Source organism: Sturnus vulgaris, chromosome 4, assembly GCF_052056855.1.
Source record: "Sturnus vulgaris isolate bStuVul1 chromosome 4, bStuVul1.hap1, whole genome shotgun sequence".
Lineage (NCBI taxonomy): Eukaryota > Metazoa > Chordata > Aves > Passeriformes > Sturnidae > Sturnus > Sturnus vulgaris.
The window spans coordinates 43,548,779-43,570,461 of record NC_142246.1 but is presented as its reverse complement, the minus strand read 5'-3'; the positions used below and the strand labels follow the sequence as shown (position 1 = coordinate 43,570,461).

The 21,683-nt window shown below is 41.0% G+C and overlaps 1 protein-coding gene across 3 annotated transcripts in view; it reads right to left on the bottom strand.

Moving 5' to 3' along the window:
* Positions 1-1,241: 1,241 nt before the first annotated feature.
* The window catches only part of TMEM154 (transmembrane protein 154), a 38,186-nt gene continuing 17,744 nt past the window's right edge, over positions 1,242-21,683 (bottom strand). For 2 of the 3 annotated variants that reach the window (XM_088163739.1, XM_088163740.1), the window contains 5 exons: positions 14,876-15,184; positions 13,053-13,080; positions 11,804-11,889; positions 9,784-9,844; positions 1,242-6,016 (listed from right to left, as the gene is read on the bottom strand). In XM_088163739.1, coding sequence (XP_088019865.1) covers positions 6,001-6,016; positions 9,784-9,844; positions 11,804-11,889; positions 13,053-13,080; positions 14,876-15,184 — 500 coding nt within the window. In that variant the 3' untranslated portion in view covers positions 1,242-6,000. Of the gene's footprint in view, positions 6,017-9,783; positions 9,845-11,796; positions 11,890-13,052; positions 13,081-14,875; positions 15,185-21,683 lie in introns of all 3 variants that reach the window. The other variant, XR_015803217.1, reaches the window with a different exon arrangement.

Sequence of the window (21,683 nt, the reverse complement as noted above, 5' to 3'; positions counted from 1 at the left end):
GTAAGATCCTACTCAAAATGAGGCCAGAGAACTGATCCATTACAGAATCAGACCTGGAGCAACCTCACTGGAAGGGGATGGGAGTCTGCAGCCGGTGCTGCCCTTTGCTGTGTGTCAGACCATGCTGCTACTATTTTCTTGTCACTGATATTCACGGAAAGAACAACTTCAACCATTCTTAAAGCCAAAACAGAGAGTAAATGCTTGGGATGTATTACCATATATGTCGCTGATAATGTTGGTGCAGGATGTGTCCTTTGCTCACCACTCAAACCCCCTGCCAAGCCAGTTCTCCCATCCCCCCAGTTCTTCCAGACCCCTTCCAGCCTTCCTTTGGTGCACATTTGAGGAGCCTCTGGGCTGTGGGTCAGCATGATGGTGCTAGGAGGGGTAGAGTGGGGCAAGAGCAAGTGCCTGGGGACAGGAGAGTAACTGTGTTACTTCCCAAGGTGCCACAACACTTTATGGGACTTTGTAGTCAAATCCTCTTTTGCATCTCCCTTGAGAACTAGCCAAACATTGCCCCAAAATGCAGATTTCTAAGTCTGTACCTTAACTAAGTGTCTTGCTGATGTGCTGTCTAGGAGAGAGAGAGAGAGAGAAAGAAGTGACTAGTTTCTGCCTGGTCATTGCTATGATGCTCTCGTACTGAGGTTGTTTGAACATTAAGAGCATTAAATAAAATAAACTCTGTCTCAAGCTTTCTGGATACTCCCAGGCCATTATGCACCTCTCTAATGAAATTGTCTGTTGCAAAAATAGATGAAAATAGTGCTTTATTTTATTAATCTTTTCTAAATCACTAGTTGGAAGTACATCTCTCTTTTTCATCTTTTTTTCCCTTCCTTTTCCCTTAAATCCACTGCAAATTACTTTAGCAGGTCTATCACCTTGGAGACTTCCATTTGAGTGTTTTAACTGAAATAACCTGAGAAATGATTGATGATTAAATAGAGATGGCAACAGTCACCCAAGGACAAATCATGGGAGTAATTCACTACTTTCCCTGGAATCAGAAGTGATAAACAATCTGAAATATCCCAACAAAAATATAATGAAATATAAAGCAGCTCTCCTCTTTTTTACCTTTTCCTTAATGTTAGAGAGCTGATGAGAGGAAGATATCTATGTACTGTATTCAGTTGTGCACATCTTCTCCGGCCTGAGTAATTGTGACATCAATAACAAGTAATTAAGATCCATAGACTTCAGAGGATTAGCAGGACTATGGAAAAAACAGAACCTGTAGACACTAAAAACTTTATTAGAACAACTTGTTTAAAATCTCAAACTCTTATATACAATTAAGTAATATTGCATCTTTCAAATATTTACATTACAAAGTTATTTTGAACATCTATTTGATAAAACAGTTCAATATACAGCAGTCTTACATCAGAAAGACAATAAAATTTCAATTTACAGTCCACCAATGAGTCTAGCATTATAAAAAATAGTTTTTCTTAATCTGAGAGCAAGTTATCTGCAAATCTATAACTTATGATTATCTAGAAACTAAAAGAACCTTCCTTTTTGCTGAGGTTAATGTTAGGGCTATGTGCTTTACAAGTGCAGGACTCATGGAATTAATTAGCTGCTGGTAATATCATCAACCTTATATTTGTAACTTTATGGAGGAACTATTTCTATTTTGTTAAGATTTTTAGCGTATCGAGGAGAGGTGTTGGTTCTTAATTGCCCTGCTTATTACCTATGTATTTCTCAAACAAACCCTCCTTTGGATCTGCTTTTCTGCAGAACAAAAAGGCCGCACGTTGTAAATGAGATGTCAAATTGTCTTGAAGTGCTGGAAAACTACTGAAATTATTTTTAAAAATGGAAGAAGAGGTGGCAGTTCCTTAGGGATCATCACATTTGCGAAACATTTTAGAACAATACATAGTTGGAGACACTTCCTGTTTCCATACTTTTTCTCATTTTCTACTGAGGGGTGGCGACTTGAGTTATCAGTTACTGGTAGATGTTGCAAGGTGATGGTGAGACGGGTTGGCTCGAATGAGGCTAATGATGGGAATATTACCACAGCGGCTTAAATACTCTGTAGTGCATGGTGATAAAATAAAATTTAGAATTTGCTGCTATCTTATCTGCTGTCTGATTGTTCTCCATTTTATTTTGTGGGTTAGAGGACCTGACTGTGTGAATAATTTAGGGAAAATGAAGATGCATCAACAGAAGGTGTACAGTTAATACTCATGAACTGGAATATTATAATGTATTGGCTGTATTAATGTAGGTGTGAAATGGCCTAAATCCCCTGTAATTCAATCTATCCACAGAATTAAAATACTGAGGCAAAACTATGCAAAAGGAAATTACCAGGAACTGATGGAAAGTGTAAAACAAACGGGAGAACAAGGGGCATGCGAGCGAGCAAAAGAGGGAAATACCAAATGGGGTGAAGGAGGAGAGGGGCCAAAGCAGTGCCCAAGGTGAAGCTGCACTCCTGAACCTAGTGTCTACAGAAAGGCTTGGCTGTAAGCGAGTGAGTGGGGTGCTGGGCAGTGGCCATGGCAAATGCAGACCTCAGTGTGAAAGTTATGATCAAAGAGAGAGACCAGCAGGGTGAAACAGAGCAGTGCGGACCTGGGCCGAGGAATCAGAAGAATGAGTGGTCCCCTCTATAGTTTAGAGCTAGGGGAAGAATAACAATGATGTATAAATGTTCAGGAAAAAGAGAAACACTAAAAATTGTTTTTGTCTAGTACTGAGGATATCTATTAGAAATATCCATAACTATACTGAAATGCAGATTACTTGACCCTTAGTCTGTTTCACACAAGGAGGACAGGACCTGATGACTGGTGAGATTTGATGGAATGGTACATTTTTCAATAGTAACGCAGCATATATTAAGTTTGCACTTTTAAAAATCAGCAGATAGAGAAAATGTATTGGCCAAGGAAGCGCCCAAAGCATTGTTTTGTATTTTTAACTGCCGAGAAAAGTTGCTGAAGAGGCAAATGAGTTCTCTAGCATGCCAGAATTTAGAGGTAGTAAGTGACATGAATAATTATAAACCTCTAACCTAGACATTAGTTCTGGACAAAATTGATTTTAAAGCTTTACTGTGAGGTTGACCAATTATGAATGCAGGAATAAAAATTAATGCTTAATGGCATAAGTTTACATAAAATACATTATCTCAAGGTAAACTTGAAAAGTAAAATGTATAAGTGAAATTTAATCTCTGAGAAACTTGTTTGGAACTGTATAGCTTTTTATTTGGTGGAAGAACCATCTAGAATTAACATTAACCCAAAACCATCAACATGAACAACACAGGCTCTTTTTAATGCCACAGCAAACTGAGTTAGTGCATTGCACTATTATCAATGTGTGACCCGGACAGGTTGATGGATCATCAGTGTGCCAGAACTGAGTTAAGCCATATAATTATTGGGAATTAGTTAATTTTCAAAAGTAAAAAAAAAATAAAATATGAAAGGCAAGGACTTCTAGTCTTCACGTCCAGCTGTGCTTCAACTCTCTCCAGGGAGAAGGCAGCAGCTGCTGAACATGGAGCTGTGTGAACTGGAGCATGGTGTGGTGAGTGTCACTGCTGGACACTGGTGTTGCAAACTGCTGGGTCCCACTGACTGCCCTCCAACCACATAGCCGGTAATACTCTTAAAATACAGCCTTTTATCTCGTACTATTAAAAAGACCCCCCAGTCTCTCCTGTTTTGGGTATCTTCAGGTTGCTGCTTTGAAAATTGTAGGAAACCTGAGCAAAATATCTTTGTCTGTTGGAAATAAGTAGCTAACAAAACTGCTACTGGAAAATATCTACTCCAATTAAAAAAAAAAATTCTATATTTCAGTCTTTCACTTTTTCTTCCCCTGGTGACTGTGTTCTTTTAACCAATACTCTACATGATGGGTTTAGTGTCAGGAAATAGTGGAAATGTTGAAAAAAAAAAAGTTGTGAAAGATGAACGTGAAATACTTCTTTCAAAGTTAAAAATCATCCAAACACGGGAAATTTATTTACATCTCTCATTTGCCAAATCCAATATTTGCAATAAATTGTTTTGGAATAATGAAGAAATCTTTTATTCTTTGAGGGAATTACTAATCAAGTCAAATTTAGTAATGAATGAATATGGTTAGCTAAACATTCTTTTCCTGCTGTATTTTGACATGTCTTTAATTATTCACAAAGCTGAACCATCCTCCGTATTTGTCAGCTGTTAGTGGTATTTAGATGCCATCACAGAGGCTTGGGGCATTTATTTTCTCTCTTTAAACAAGCTACGCATGGTAACTTATTAGTGAATTATTTTCAGGCAAAACAAAACTAATCATATTAAACATGTATTGAGTTGGAAGGCATTACATATTTAAATAGAATATGAGGATAGGTGTTACAGTTGTTTCATGGGTTGGGCAGCCACGGTTGGGGGTGCTGGGTCTGAGACAGAGACTCCAGCACTCCTGATCCATGTAACAAAACTTAAGCAACTTTATTGTTTGTGGGCACCCTTAAATAGGGTGGTTGAGTTTTCCCAGGCACACACAGGTAATTGGTTACTATTTCAGTCACTCGTTACCTCAACCAGTGATACATCTGCACTTAGGGTCCAATAGATGAGCTGGGATTCTCACCCAGGTAACTACCTACTCACAGGCTGGCTAGGTTTCAAATTGCATCTTTTAGAAAAACTGAAAAATACACTGCCACAGATAGGTAGAATATAAGGTATGGTAGGATATGAATCTGCTATTTTAAATAAGGCAAGAGAAGCTTTGCCCAGACAAGGATTCACTTTTATATATGTTACATATTTAAGCTACATCCCTAAGAGACATGCTATCTAAAATCAATGAACACAGTGACAATATTCATATTCCCACCTTGAGGTATCACAAGAGTCTAATTTTTTTCATTGTAACTAAAGGTGACTAGGCACACTTAGAAGTCCACGTCTTTCAGATATTGCAAGCTCAGTATTTAAAAACAGAAGCAGCAGAAAATCTCCTGCATCTGAAAACCTTGTCCAAGTAATTATGCATAACACATACTTATCTAAATCTGTATTGAATGTGGGTACTGAATTGTTAAATTTTTCAATCTCACACTTTAAAAAAAAAAAAAAAAAAAAAAAAAAAAAAAAAAAAAAGAAATGTTTTTAAGTTGGATATGCCTGAAGTAGGTGGTTAGAGAACAGCCCTGGGCAGGGACAAGATTTACATGGGGACACCTAGCCCAGGGCACTCATCTGTGGTGATAACAAACTGGAAGGCAGGCTCAAAATAATACTTTTCACTTCTACAGTGCCTTTTATCTGAAAATCAAAAAGCGCTCTACACAGTCTGTGCCCTCACTGTGCTGCAGTTACTTCTGGCTATTCCTTTGAGAGGCTTTTCAGCTGCTGTCTGTCCTCAGAGCTGGTCTGTCAGTCCTAGCCTGGTACCTCCTCAACAGCAGTCCTGTGCAAATCGGTGCACTGTTTAGAAAAAGCAAATTGAGAAAAAAATATTGCGTAGGCATGAGCTTCATATCCACCAAATCAGGGCAGTCCAGAATTATGGACACTGAAACAAACACCCACAAAACCAAACCAAAACAAAGAAAGCCACCAAACCTGGAACAGAATTGGTTTTAAGTGTTGCACAATACACAACTGCAGAACTAGACGGAGACATGGGCTGCTTTGAGAACTTTTAGAAAGGGCTAAAAAGAGGTTTCTCTTGATTTATGGCCAATCTCATTGCAAAAAGAATTTAAAGCAGTCTTTAATCTTGCTACAGTGCTTTTCTCTCTTTCTTTTCTTCTTTTTCCCCTCCTTTATCTTTTCTTCTTTTCCCTTGGTGATGTTTCCTTTCTGAAGACCATATGAATCAGGACACAACAAAACCATTTGCTTCTCTGTTCTTTGAGATGAATTATATTTAAATGCAACTCTTCCAATATCTGGGGGATGATGAGCTTGTGTGCTGCATCCCTTTAGCCAGTTCTTTGCTGTCCTGAGGACTTCATGATTCACCATCACTGTGTACATGTGGAAAAGAAAACAACACCAGAATCACGCTGTTGGGTTTGTTGTCCCAGCAGGAAATGACATGCAAGAGTATCTCCAGAGTTCATGACAAGGTGTTACCAGAAAATAAATCTGTCACTCATGCAATGGATGAAATGATGCCGGCAGTGAGGGCTGCTCTAATTCCTGTCTGATGGTTCATGGCTGCCCAGCAGAGCCTTTCTCCTGCTCCCGGCTCTCTTTCCACAGCTGAGGATAACTTTGGAAATTTTGGTTTACATCTGACCTCATAACAGGTGCATTTTCTCTTTGTCCTGCAGGTTTCTCCCCAAGTGGCTTGCTCCCTAGCTCTCTCTTAATAATGTTTGGCTCATGCAAATATTAAAAAATGTGACATCTTATATTGGCTGATTAACAGGGATAACAGCAGGGTTTTAAACCACCTCTGAAGCTGAAAGGGCCGCTCATAATCTTAATATTTTACATGTTTTCTTAAGTCTCTTGCCAAATTGAGGCACATTCTGGGAATGCAGTACTTCTTTCTGTACTGACTTACCATCCATCCAAAACATTTCTCCATAAGAAGGAGTTATCTTTTTTCAGACAGAAAGACTAGGAGGGTGCCCAGCAGCACCCAAGACAAACCCAACCTCTCAGGCGATAAAGCATAAGGAGATTGCTTGTACTCCACCTCCTACAATGACCCATGTTGTGAATGGGACAGGCTGCACTTATTTTTCTGGGACACTAAAGGTCCCTGGAGCAGAGGTTAGTCTCTACCCACTTGTGCTCCACAGATCATCAGCCCTTGCCTGCTGTCCCCACACACACTGCCTGCTCCCTCCTGCATGCACAGGATGGGAGCCCTTGCCCAGCGCAGCTGGAGGGTTTTGCAATTCTGTGCTCAGGCACAATCAAGATTCTAGCAGTAGGTTTCAAAGATAAGGTTTTAATTCAAATATATATGTTTTGAAAAGTGTATCTAAATTTTGAATATACACACACACACACACACACACACACACACACACACATATGTTTGTAACTGAGCCTACAAGGCCTGGGCAGGTGATCTCCACCTATCAGGGAGCCCAGGCTGTCATATCTTGCCTCCTGTGCACAAATGTGCAGCTTTGATGCGCATGAGTACAAATTTTGCCATAACAATAGCTTTGTTTCATTTTACTTCTTAGTCTTTCACTTTCCCTGCTCAAAAGAGTTGCTGAAAACATCTATTTATCTGTATGTAATTCTCTTTCTGACATTATTTATTCATTTAAGAATTTGGTTGGGAAAAGCAGCAGATCTTGGACTGATAAGGTTCAGCTGCAAATAAACAGGAAGCAATTTTTTGTTTCTTTACCCAGAAATCCCAGCACTTCAAATATCTTTTCACATTGAAATGAAGCATATTTCAAAATTGCATGTGAAATAAAATTTGAAGAAGTTGCCTTGGGGTAAGGGAAACACTCAACATAAAAATATGTTACTGCCACATAGTTCTGTTCTTCAAACTTTCAAAATTTTTTTATTAAAAATTCGCTAACTCTGAAGAGTGGTTTTGGAACAACCTTAATTCTGAAAATGTCAAAGTGTCATTATTGAAATGTTTTGTCTCATATGTTTTCAAAATTATATAAATATCGTTCATAGTTCAAGATATTTGGGTCTTAATGAACTCCCCCTCAGCATTTTTGTGAAGCAAGAAAACACAACATCTGTTCAGTGTAGCCTCAAGATGTTTCCCATACTGAAATATCAATAAAATCTAAAAAAAATTACCCTAATTTTAGAAGAATTTTTCCCAAACAAAGCAGTCTTTCAGAATCTTAAACTGAATCTTGCACTTTGTATGCAACTAATATCCCTCGTCTGAGCAGCTCTGAATGTTTTAGAGATAAATCTCTTTTTTATTTGCATTTGCTTGCCTTTCTACAATTTAGGGGCATAAATTTATCTAATCTAGTCTGATTCTAAGATACCATTCACAAGAAAATTTGCTTAAATAATGTGTGTGCCTTCGCTCTGACTGAAACATACTTACATGAACAGGGTTGCTTTTTTGTATCAAAGTTTAAACCTCACTGTAGTCTTCTAAAATAACTCTGTTTTACAGGTGGGCAGCTTGAGGTAGGGTGTAGCCCAAAGATGCTTTATAATAGCCAGGAGCAAAACCCCCTTCTTATGATGAGGTGAATGCAAATCCAGTACAAAACCGCTCCTTTAGCAAGCATGATAAAACGTCAGCTCAAGCTGGTAAGCTATGATAATTTTTTTTCCTTAAAATGAATTGTTAAAGATTTGGAAAGTAAACTTGATGCTAAGGGTGGTGTTGTGCCTAAAAAGCCTTTTACAGTATGACTTCTGCCAGTGTTAGCTTATGGCTGAAGCATCCTTTGTCCTGTCCTCTGCTGTACTCAGTGGTATGCTCAGCTTTTTAAGTCTGCTTTTAGAGAACAGCTGTGCAACTGCAGCTGCCTCTCCTTAACAATTTTCCTCCCTCTGAGTTATCATTTAGCAGCAGGAAGGGAAGACCCAGATGACTAACAAATCCAGGATCTTTTCCAGTTGCTAAGGGTAAAATTAATGTGCTTGCCTGCACCTGAACCTAGGATCAAAGCTTTCTTTTTTTTCCCCAACCAAAACTGAACTAAAACAACAATGATTTCTCTTGCAATAGGTGTAAAAAGAAACCTTCTATATAGAAGTGGCTGTAGTGGACAAGCCCTATCCAAAGATTCCTCTGAAACTGCAGCTTTGGAGCAACTGAGCTGCAAACTCTGCAGCAGTGGTGATTTAACATCCCTATTTCACTCCTGAGCAAGGAAATTCGGTAAAGAGGATTGGAATATTATGACAGTCTACAACGGGAGGTGCAATTCTGCCAGAGAAATATGTTCAGTGGAATTATCTGAGGCCATGGAAAGTAGAAGACCTAGGTCCTCTCCCTGCTCCTGGCCTTGCCTGATTGCATCACTGCTTCCACTGCACCAGGGATTTCTTGGCACAAAAGGTGGCTTGTTGATTACCATCCTATGAAGCTGCTTTGCCCACTCCTCAAAATGCAACTGCAACACAAGAGTGCAGGCAAGGGCAATGTACAGCCTCTTGTTTCCAGCTGGAAGCAAGAACCAGAATTTTTAATTAGGAAAAATTGTGAGGGATTTAGGAGTTCTGGCCAAAATCCTGAGGAAACCAACCAGAAAGATTTTAAGTTTACAAGCTGTTGGGATTGTGGTTTTGCATCCCACTGGGATCTCTGCTTGGACTATCAACTAGTGCCAGCTCTGGGGGAGTGCTGCAAGGGGGCACCGGTAAGTCCTGGTCACAGCTCCAGCTGAAGTCTGTCAGGTCACAGCTCCAGCCAAAACATCTGGCAGTGGTTCCCAAGAACCTATAGGCACCAGGCAGCAGAGGAGAACTGGGTACCTTAGGTGAAGGGTGCCAAGGAAGCTATGCTGAATGCTTGTGTTAACACCTTGGGAAACTGTGATTAAAGTCTGATCAGTGAGTGAAACTCCATCTGTGCCATCTGGTTGTCTGTCTTGCACCACTTTACAACTGTAAGATTATTTAGTAGTGCAGTTTTACAGGAAGAAACCTGTTTAGAAATAAAAGTGTCAAGCCTTTAGTGTAAATTGAAGTCAAAGTTTCTATATGTAAAAATTTTAAAACTTATATGGACCAAAGAATAATTCTATAATTACATACAAAAAATAAGATTATTTTAGAACAACATTGACCATATTTCTTCAAATAATACAATGAATTAAAGTACCTTGGATTGGTGATTGATTCTTTTTCTTCTTCTCTTACAGTAGGCAAACATTCATAGTCACCTGGAAAAGGGTAAGAAACAAGACTATAGGTACTCTTGGCACTTGTTCTACATTTATTTCAAAAATGCATCAACTTTCATCATGCAGTCACTCTAGAATATAGATATGCAGATGCACTTCTGCACCTTTTTATCTGCATGGTCCCCATAACATAAATCTTATACCTCCTTCCCTTTGGTAGGTCTTGCCACAATTTATTTATGATATATATTCCAGTTCTTTATGTACACCTATACAAATGAGCTACTTTTGCAGACTGTCTCTCACACACTGCCACGGGGAGAGTTGTTTGTTAATCTTCCACTGCTGACAGTTGCACCTATGCTTTATAGTCCAGCTGGAAATTCGGAGCTGGAGTTTAGGGAGCACTTAAACACACACACACACACACACACACACACACACACACATACATACATGAAAGTATGTAAAATATTTTCTTCCTTCTCTCCACAAAATTTTAAAATGTATTTTACACCACTTTTTTTCCCATGTAGTACACTTAACGCCTCTCTTTCACTACTGCCACTTAGCACACGTTTTCTACAAGAGCTTACAGACCACGAAGGTCAAAACCCCGTCATGTGGAGAACCGTGCTAATGCAAATGCCCCAAAGATAAATGCTCCTGAAAAACAAAGTATGCCTAGTAGGTCAGACAAATGACCTACTATCCATTTGGATAGAAGGCAAGGGACCAGGAATAAAAAAAATATCAGTGTCTCAGCATTTCCTAGCCAGTGAGAAGCTGTTCATGGCTCAAAATCAGGCCTTGGTTAACTCATGGCTTACCAAAGACCTGCATTTTTTGAGGAGACTTTGGAAGGACAATGCACACCCCTTAGAGATTTTGACTTGAAATTCACCTGTGAGAAAAATGGGGGGGAAAATGCAAGGTACTTGTAAGTAATTCAGAAGGCAGCTGAAGATGCTGTTGCTAGTAGTTACTGCATGTTCTAATTGTTCATGGGGCTGATAGCTTTGCAAGGGAGGGGGAGGTGGTATTCATAGGTTCCTGGCAGCAATTTTAAATAAATGGTGGTCTGAATTACAAACAAATCACAGAATCACAGAATCACTAAGTTGGAAGAGACCTTCAAGATCACTGAGTCCAATCCATGCCGCAATACCTCAAATAAACTGAGTGCCACATCCAGTCTTTTTTTAAACACGTCCAGGGATGGTGACTCCACCACCTCTCCAGGTAAACCATTCCAGTACTTTATCACTCTTTTCATAGAAAACATTTCCCTAATATCCAACCTGTATTTCCCTCAGCACAGTTTAAGACTGTGTCCTCTGGTTCTGTCAGTTGCTGCTTGGAGAAAGAGACCACCTGACTACAACCACCTTTCAGGAAGTTGTAGAGAGTGATAAGGTCAGCCTGAGTCTCCTTTTCTCCAGGCTAAACAACCTCAGCTCCCTCAGTCATTCTTCATTGGGCTTGTGTTCCAAGCCCCTCACCAGCCTTGTTGCCTCCTGGACATGCTCAAGCGTTTCCACGTCCTTCCTAAACTGAGGGGCCCAGAACTGGACACAGTTGCATTTGTGCACAAATGCATATTTCTTCTACAATACCTCAATATGGAGCACAAAACTGTAGAAATTCTGGAGACTGAAAGGACTAGATGCTTCAAACAAACTGGCATTTAGAATTAAAATGTGTATTTAAAAATATAAATAACATTCAGAGCAATAAATGTGTTTAATAGAAATATCTACCAGAAACTGAAAACATTTATGAGATCTTATCACATATTAAAAGTAAACTCCCACACAAACTAAAATGCTCCTCTGAAAAAATCTACCCCTGACATTTGTTCAGTTATTTTAGTAGGAGGGAGTCACGAGCACAACTAAAAATGTTGTAGGACAAGCATACAAAACATTGATTTCCTATGCATGGGATCTATGTCAGCAGACAAGAGAAGGAGGATGAAGTAGAGGGGTTACCGTGTACCATTTCTGTTCATGCTGTTCATCCATTTATCAAGTTCTTCCATTTCTATCTCCATAACAGAGGGTGTGTCTTCTTCAAAAATAGGGCTTGAATGAAGAAACAGGGACAAAAAGCATTACACAAAATGCTTAATTCAAACAACTTATAATGCAGTGATTTTGTATGACTCTCCTATAATTCCAGACACATGTATTAACTCTGGAAAGCCATCCTAGCCCAGTAATCTAAGGAGATGTCAGCCCAATGAGTGTGAACCAAGGGACCGTGAACAGACGCAAGGGTGCAGCACTGAGGTGCCAGTCCTGGGCAGAGGTAGGGCCGGCTGAGACGTAACACTCAGGGGGACTCAGTGCAGCCAGAGACATGCCAGAACACAGGATTACTGCAGCTTCTTGAAAACTGCCTCTGCTGTAAATAGAAAACTAAAAAAAAAAAAAAATAAGATAGTTTGTCCCTGCTCTCCTGGAACACATGACAGAAGTACCATTGCTCCAGTGTTAAAAGCTGAAGGCCTAAAGTTTCATAATAGCTGTGACTGACATTTGCAGTGACTTCAAAAGGAAAGGTCATGAGAGCTGCATTTACTTAAATGCCTCTGCTTAGCTTCCTTTTGCTTATCATTCCTGCAGTCACATGATAGAAAATAATTTTTTAGCAAAAAAACCCTTTATTTTTATCTCACAGAGCCAATTAATGAACTTTCAGCATGGATTAGCAAGATGGAGGTCAATAAAAGGTAACAATAAAAGTTATTACTCTGATAAAAGCCACACAGCTTCTGTCTTATTTTCCAAGCATCTAAGGCATTGCTCCTATGGCAGCCAGGCAAGCCTTTCTGCCTCACCTCTGAGTAAGAAGATTAAAAAACAAACTTGAAAAATAGAGGAGTAAGACACAGAGCTTATTGTGAATAGTGAAAGCCTGTGATGAGCCTGGGAACAGATTCCCTTTGCTCATGGGGCACCTTGTACCTCTTGTGGTTGATGAAGCAGGAGGTGCCTAAGCTCAGTGGGCTGTGGGTGTCTGTGGGACAGCCCTTGCCTCAGTCACTACTAACTCTTGCTCTGCTCTAGTCTTACAGTTCAGCCACATACTGAAGTCACATTTTATCCACCTATTGAAATTGCTGGTTCAATTGATGGCAAAAAGTAACAGTGTTTAGTGCACAGCTAAATTAAAAGAGGCAGTGAGATAAAGTTTAGAGCAAAAGAACTTTTTTTAAAAAAAGAATTATATTCATAAAATTTACCTTTTTACATTTTCACTTCCCAGCTCATCTGCAAAAGAAGAAAGTTGGTGTTAATAGCTCTGCATTATATTTACCCATTGTATTTACAGGGTCCTGACTGCATGCACGCCTTGAATAGGGTCAAATAAAACGGGTTGCATTTTCAAAAGACATGAAAACTAAATTGCAAATGAAAGACAAAACATCTTGCCCTGTTCTCAATTTTCAGAGGAACCCATTATTTTGAATCTAAAAGCATTTCATTATTAGTTCAGCCATGCTGGGAAGAAGCCTAGTGTTGGTGTTGCAGTGGGCAGGACAAGGCAGATGCACACTTCCTTCAGCAAAACAGATGTGCTGACGGAAATGGTATCCTGAAAAGGAACCACTTCTGCAAAAAAATTGTTTACTGGAAGCATTGGAACATTCTGCTACAGCTTACACTCGGGCAATTCAGCTCTGTCTGGAGACTCTGGGAGCTGCTCATGGGGAGAAGAGCCGTGGGGGTGTGGGGTGCAGGGGGAGGGTGGGAGGGAGCTGAACTGCATGGCAGATTCGATCTCAGTTAGGCAAATGAAGCTGAACTAACCAGATGTCCAAAGGGATCCAACCTCTTTATGACCCCAAGAAAAAGTAAAGATGGAGGGAAAAATGGTGTCACAGACATAATTCTAATAAATACTTTCACCTCCAGCAATCAAGTGACTGAAAAACCTGTCTTAAATAACCTTATTTTTAATTCATTGTTGCCAGTGGGTGATACCTCCCAGTTGTTCCTGCACATTCCCAGACTGCAGAGCCACCCCAGAGCCGCAGAGCCACCCCAGAGCCACAGAGCCATCTGCCCCAACCTTGATGATGCTCAAAATCCCAGGCTGGCGCAGGGCATGAGAACCTAGGATTGTGTTCCTGAAAGGCACCACATTTCCTAATCCTCTGAAGAGTGTACCTACATTTCAGTCATCCAGAATCAGGCAGACAACTGGATGCCTGGCTGCAAATTCCTAGTTTGTTAGAGGGAAACTCAGTGATCAGGCAAATGCAACCTAAAAATGCCCTGAAAACTTGACCTAAAATCTGTATTAAATATGTTGCACTGTCTGCAGGCTGATGAGCTGATAGCTGCACTCTGACCATGTAGAGACACTGATACGACCATCTCAGAATTTCACTTACCAACTATGTGGTTTTAGTATGACACCTCAGTTTATTCTTCTGTGGCTTGACATTCCAAGTTACCAATTCCTTTGTTAACAGATCACAGCACCTTCCTGAAGCATTGCTCACCCTACCACAGCACCCAGGCAGTCTGACCTAGCTCATTTGCTGTGATGTCTTCATAGCAGCCTCCACTCGATGGAATCAGGATTTCTTATGATTGTTCCTAAAAAGGATTTTTCTTGTTCTTATTTTATTTAAGCTCCAAGCAGCTTTACCTTGTGGGCACTACGGGCAGTAGAAACATTAATTTCACCTTGTCTAAAGTTGTTGAGCATAAAGACAGAACAAGCATTTGCAGCCACAGTTACATCCCTGAGCATTCTCAGCATTTCCAGAAGCCAGAGATTGGTGCCAGGGCTTCCATGGGTGGGGCAGCATGAGCAGGAGGTGCCAAGAAGCAGAAGTAGCTACTGCCCAAGGAGAGGTGTGTGACCAGGTACTGCTGGCTGGGGAGGATCCCTCCCTTACTTGTAAAATGTGCAACCACAATCAGAGTAGGGCATCCTAAATGTGATATCCCATGCCTCAAAATAATGCTATGTTATGTTATGTTATGTTAATGTTGAACACATCCTAGAAACAGACTTTTTTGATGCACAAGAAGACAAATTAGACAAATTTACCTTGCTTGGACTTTTTCCTTTTATGATGCATTACAAAAAATGTGATAAACAAAATCAGCAGGATCAGCAGTGCCACGGGGACAATATATATCAAGATAGACTGTTCTGCTTCTAGGCTGTCCTCATCATTCAGAGCATTCAGTTCAGTACTTGGAGAACTCTGTGTTTCAAAGCTGCTTTCAGTAGCGCTTGCAGTTCCAAGTACTGGCTCACAGTCATCCACAGTTGAAGGACCCGTAGCAGGAAGGTGTGTTGCCGTAAAAGTGGGTATTATCGTCAATCCATCTCCTGATCCATCATTTCCAGGGTCTGTCAAATACATGAGGACAACTTAACATTTTAAGGGCTTCATTAATATTATCAGTGAGTGTACAGCTTTAGTTTTTGCTTCCCATTTGATGTATTAAAAACCCCAGCAGATGCCCCATACACACATTTTGGAAGTCTTGGGCATCAGATGTAAAATTAGATCTCAACTTTGTCACAAAATCTTACCAGTCATAACCATATTCTTCAGCTGACTTTTACTGGGACGCATCAGCATGTGTCATCTGTCTGCACATAGCTGCCTTGCACAAACAGACTTCTTTTCCTGCAGGTTGGCATCCAGTCTTGCTCGCATGTGAAATTATTCTGTTTCTCAGTAAACCACACCAGCCTGTTTTGCTTCTCAGTCTTGACACATATGTCCCTCCCCTTACCCAAGGAGTTAGGTACTGCCTTCAGGGAGACCATTATCCCTGGTTCACCAGTTCCTTTGGTTCACTCATCTTCCTGTTTCTGGGCCTTTCTCAAATTTATTAAATTTGTCTCACTGTGAAAAACAGAATCGGTGAAAAGAAGTCTGAAGGATGCAAAAGCTGCTGACATGGGGACCTTACTGCATACATGTCCAATTAACTGTTCCTCTGACTGATTCTACAGGCTGGCTGAAGGAGTGTGTGGCAAAGCACCAGTGCTGGATATTCCCCGTAAGTGCTAAGACTGGGGGTTTTTAACCTCAATCTCAGTTCTGGTGTCATTTATCATGCATTTTGCAAGAAAAGTGGCTAAAATTGTCTGTGTCAGTAACAGTGAAACAAGTGCTTTTTGTGTGTTTAGGTAAGAGTCATGGAGTTTAAAAGCTTGAATGAAGTACAGCAAATTCTGGGCTGATACTGTATTCTATACTGATGCCAAAAATCATGTTGCAGCTGAAGGTGCAAGGATCAGTCTTTAAAGAAATTACAACAGCAAAGCCCTCAATAATTCTCTTGGCACTAGAAATTGAATGATGGGGCTTTTTAATGTTATCTGCCCTTTCAGATCCAATACCAGCATAATGCACATCTCATTTTACGAAATAAAACAGGATGGGTTTTCTTGACTTTTGCAACTACATGTTTCTCCTTGTTCTTGTAAAGTGCTGGGCAGCCTGAGTTTCCACTAGAGTTAATAAGAGTAAGGCTTCCAGCACCTCAGTGCTGGCATTTCCAATCTCACAGGACTGGAACCAAAAGTCCTTAGCATTTTAAATGCTTTTGTAAACACATTAATCTTCATAATGGCCCTGGGAGATGAGCAGTTATCATCTCCATTTTACAAACGAGAAATAAGAAGGACAGGAATGCTGTCCTTCCCAGGGATGCCAAGTGAGAGAGAAAAACTGGGATTAGAGCTTAATCCACTCTACAGCATCTCCTCTCCCACCAGATTTGTCTCAAAGAGGAGGTGAGTATTTAATGAGACTGTATTCAAGGAAACACAGTTTCAGATTAATAAAATTATTTGAGTGTGACAGCAGTGTTTTATCTAGATTTTTATGCTGCACATAGCACACGGGCATCTGATTGTTTCATCCTTTCCTAAAAACTAGGAAAGAATTTGAATGCTTAATGAATACTGTGAAGGTCACCAGACTCCTGCACCACAACAAGACACTGAAAATTATAGCTCTGCTGTGGAAAAGCGCTTTGTAAAAATAGTCTCTCTGCTTCTTCTCTATTTAGTATTTCAGTCAAGAGAAAACACTATCTCTGCCTCCCTTGCAGATAATGACCCCCTTAGGTGCACACTGCTCCACCCCTTCCTGTGATCTGCTGTCTGTCCTTAATCTTATCACAGAGGACAGGAAGGAGAGCTCCTCTCCCTTATTAGTTTGGACATTTGACTTTTCTTTTTCAAGGTAGCTTGTACTTCCCAGGGCCTGTAGCCACTCAATTTCAATTGCTGTTGTACAGAGCAGCGAGGCAGCACAAGAGATGTTTGTGCTGCAAAATGTGGCGAGTGAACTGTGCCACAGGCAGAGCTGATGGCCCACCACAGCCTCACTGAACCTCTTCAGTGACCTTGCCTCATTTTCCTCCTCTAGCCATTGCCGTTGAAACCCATTGCCTGCCACATTTGATATACTGAGAGGGACAAGCCTGTTGCTTAAAATAGGGAAAGGGTGTGGAGAAAATACCTTACTTTTCATTTATCCGAGAGCTAAAATGGATTTTTCAAATGTCTAAAGCATGGTGTGTCTTTAAAGCAAAGCAGTCACACCTCATTAACTGCAGTGATAAACTTTCAGCTGTGTAGTATGCTGTGCTTGATTTCTGAGAGGTTTTTCCAGTATCTCTGCCACTTTGTCTGGTTTTGAACTATGAAGCAGACTTCAAATAATTTGTCTCTGTGTGAAATGGAATTACTTTTGCTAGTCTCTAGGCAAGTCACAGAGAGTGATCTTGCTGCTATATATTTTTTCACTTTGCATAATTCCAGGGACAAAACAGCATCTCTCTGGGAACACCATTTCCTCTTACAGACTTCTTTTCTCTGAGTTAATTAAATACATTTTTCAGCAGAAGGACAGCCAATTGCACAATGTTCTTGCAAGGATATTGCTCTTATTTCCTGCATTTTACCTGCTGCCTCAACACATCCTGCTCCCCCATCACCTCTGAGGAACAGAGCTTGACCTCAAGGGATACCTCACCTGTCACCCCGCAGTTGCTCTCACGCTCAGGCCATCTACAGAGCACCCTTTTTATACAGTAGGAAAACACAACTTGCACCTGCAACTGGGTTGTCCCAGTGGCTTGCATCAGGGAAGGATTTGTGCCTCCAGTCCAGAAGGGAGAGTCAGGCTTAGGCCTCCCAGTGCAGCTGTAGCATCTGCCACAGCCACCCACCCAGGCCACATGAGACATGCATGGTTGATCTCAAGATAGTCACTATTTTTATAGTGCTTCAATTTAAAGTGTTCAAAATAGCAAGTGGGCTGTGTTGCAGCTGGCCAGAGTGGCTGCTTGGTGGGGTGATTGAAAGCTTGGCATTACAAGGTTTGGAGCAGGACAGAAGAACATCTGAAAGTTAGAGATTTTGTGAAGTGCTGTTCAAACATTTTCTCCATGCCAGATTTGCAGTGATAATTCATACCATGAACTGTCTTGTCAGCTGTGCTGGGGTTTCATCTTGCAGATATCTACTAGCTCCCTGCAAATGGGAATCTTACAATACAGCATGACATTCAGGATGAAGAAGCAAGGCCAGTGGACTGTAACAAAGAGCAAGTCACATGTGACCATACAGATACCTCAACTTTGCAAAACCTGTGCCCTTTCTCTTGTTGAGCTCAGCCCCATCCTGTTGGCTACATTCCAACATCCATATTCATCCCTCTGCACGTCGTGTCCAAGGACCAAATGTTCATACAACAATCACATGGGCTTCACCTTTGTCTGGACCATCTAGGATATGAATGCTGGTGACTTCTGGTGTTAATGGAAGTGGATGGGAACACACCACAGCTTCATCTCAGCCGCTTTCCATGCCACTTTCCACTGCTTTCAAGAGGAGAAGGGAGAGGGCCTGGCATGCAGCTGCATTCCACCATGATAGAAAGGTGGGCACAGCTGGAACTGGAAGCTAAGAAGCTGGAGCTGGAAGTCAGGAAGATCTCAGGGTTCCACAATTGAGGTATTAGAGAATCTAGAACTCAAGGGACCAAAATACTTGAGCAAGCACTAGCAGCATTTCATAAAATGTTCAGTTAGCAGTTCTTACAAATCATGAAAAAGCTACGTCCGTGTACACAGTTACCATGGTAAAAGGTATTACTCAATGTTTTTTACTTTAAAAATATGCTTGGATCACTGATAGACTTTGCTTGAGTTTTGGACGTGCACTCAAACCTGCTTTTCATGGGAGACAGAGGTAGTTGAATATACCAAGTTTTCTTACAGACTGGAGTCCAAAAAATTATGTCTCAATCAAACAAACAACATTTCTGTTGCTGCAGCATTTCTACCTCAGGTTTGTGCTGCAGCACTCAGAGGTAGTGATATGGGCTTCCTGATGAAGTAACCAGGCAAACAGGTTTCTGAATTCACTTGGATGTGAGGCAAAGGAAAATAGCAAAGGAAAATAGCTGGCAGTCAACACATTCAGTTTTGTAGAACCATCAGTCTCTCTGCTGCCTTGCCATCAGACTCAAGGACTGCATTCTCTCAAGGGAATTTTTCAAATTACACTATAGTGCCTACTGACAGAAGAAAAAGCAATGAGAGAGAAAAAGCAAGAACTATGTCAGTGGGACAGCCAGTCTTACTAGTTTGAAAGGAAAAAATGTATTTCTCCAAACTTTCCCATAAGCCATAAAAATTCAGTGGAAGGAAGGCTCACGAGAAAGTGACAGTACAAGAATAGGCTACAAAGCTGGAGTAAAGTTACTGTATCCTATATTATTCTGCTCTATACACACATTCCAATGGTGCTGTAGTCGTACCACTCCACGTCGTCTGTATGATCCTCTCATGTATTGCTTGGCTCATCCCTTCACTGTTCTTCTCTCCACATTTCAAGTTGCTGTAAGAAGGGCTGCTCCTTGTCATGGCCAGGGCTTGCCTGGCTGCATGTTGTGGCAGGTCTTTCCTGTCAGTCTGGCTGGAAGAGGAATCCTTAAAAGCCTGCAGGCTAGCTGTTAGGAGCATACACTCTTCTGATGAGGGAGCACAAACATTTTAGGGTGGCTAATCTGTAGACAAGATCCTATTAAAACAAGGTGCTTAGAAAGCGTTATCTAGGTATAACCCAAAAGAGGAAACAACTGTTTAAGCTCGTTTATACAAGATGGAAACTGCTTCTATCCAGCTGAAGTGCTGCATTAATAGGCGGTGTTGCAAATTCAGTCACACATCTTAAAGTCAAACTGTGAACCTGTAGTCTCATTACTCACCCCCAGTACTAAAGGCTTTCCAGACCAATTTATGCATTTAGTTCCTTCTACTTAATCTGATGGCCTTCTAGCTCTGCATCTGTGATACATGTCCAATCTCACTGTGATGCAAATCTCTTAGCGCTCCTTGCTCTCAGGAGGACCCTGAATTAAAGATTCAAAAGCTCCAGAAGCTTTCCAGCTATCATAAAATCTCTTGAGGGAAAAGAGACTGGTGTCACTGACTGAAAATTAGTATACAATCTTGCTGATGTAGATGAGACGTTTTCTGAAATGTCCCTGAAGCAGTTGAATAAAATCGTGGATGTTTATGTGTGTGGCTAAAATAGAGGAATGGTAGTAAATACATAGGAGGAGTTGATGTGCAGTAGAAAGGATTTTTAAGGCACTGCCCTTTGGAAGGAGAAAATGTTGCAAATCCTAGTTTTTTACATTGTTGCTTTGCTAGTAAATTTTAACAAGTGATTGTAACAGGTTCAAACCCATTCTCAGTTCATTACTCCAGCGGGGGAACAGGTCAAAACTATTGCACCCTTAGAGACCTTGGCTTTGCAGGTGAGGTAACCTACAAGACACCTCTGCCAAGGAGAGTCACTGCCTGTGCTCGTAGTACAAGCTGCTGAATAGCTGGATCTTTGATAGCAGATTTTCTTTGAATGACAATTTTTTTTAAAACAATAGCACAGAGACACAGGAAAACAAAGCACTACTTGCAACCACCCCAGCTCTTCCACTTTTACTGTTACTCTCCCTCACACATTTTCTTGCTCCCCATGTCAGACCACTTATGCTGCCATTTCCCGCACGTTTCACCGAACACAGTGGGAGATGGCCTAGCCTGGGAAACTACTCAAGGGTCAGAGCGTGTTCCTATCATGTTTGTTGCTAGGGTCAGCACATACACCTAGGAAGGTCCTCAGGTCTGCTGCAAGGCTGAGCAGTGAGTACCATTCCCTGCAGTAGAAATGATGCCCTACACTGTTACCTGTAGGGCTTCCTGATACATTAAAGCAAGGGGAAAGGGAACTGGTGCAAATCCCAACATCCCCTCAGTATGGAACTGGGAGAAGGCCAGCACCCAGACCTGAGACATCAGGAATGCTCTTAGACCTACTGGATTAGAGTGATTGTAGCATCACAGGGACAAAACCATCCATAAATCATAATCAAAATGGCAAGGCTAGGCTTTTACGAGGTTCTGACATGGTCTGGGAACAGGACTTATAAAGACTTTATCTGTGCTGCAAGATTTAATCATGCTCTGTTTGCTTATTTTATAAACGGTCTCTAGACAGTAGACCACTTAAAAGGTGAAGACTATGTGTGGCAAAAGGTGAAAAAGCTCCCTTAAAGGTCCTGCCCTGTTGACCTCTGAGTAAGGAAGGATGAGAGCAAAGGATCTCCTTGTGTGGCTGCTCTCAGTGGAGGGTTTCCTGACCCACCAGTGCCTGTGGGGTACATCAGCCCTACAATAAACTTCCCCCCCACCCCAGTTTAATTTCCGCCCCAAAGCTCAAGTTCACGACTTCCCAATCCCACCCTTGTAGTCATGGTAAGCCCCCAGGTACATTTTGTAACTGGTTGCATAAGCAAAAACCACCTTTATAT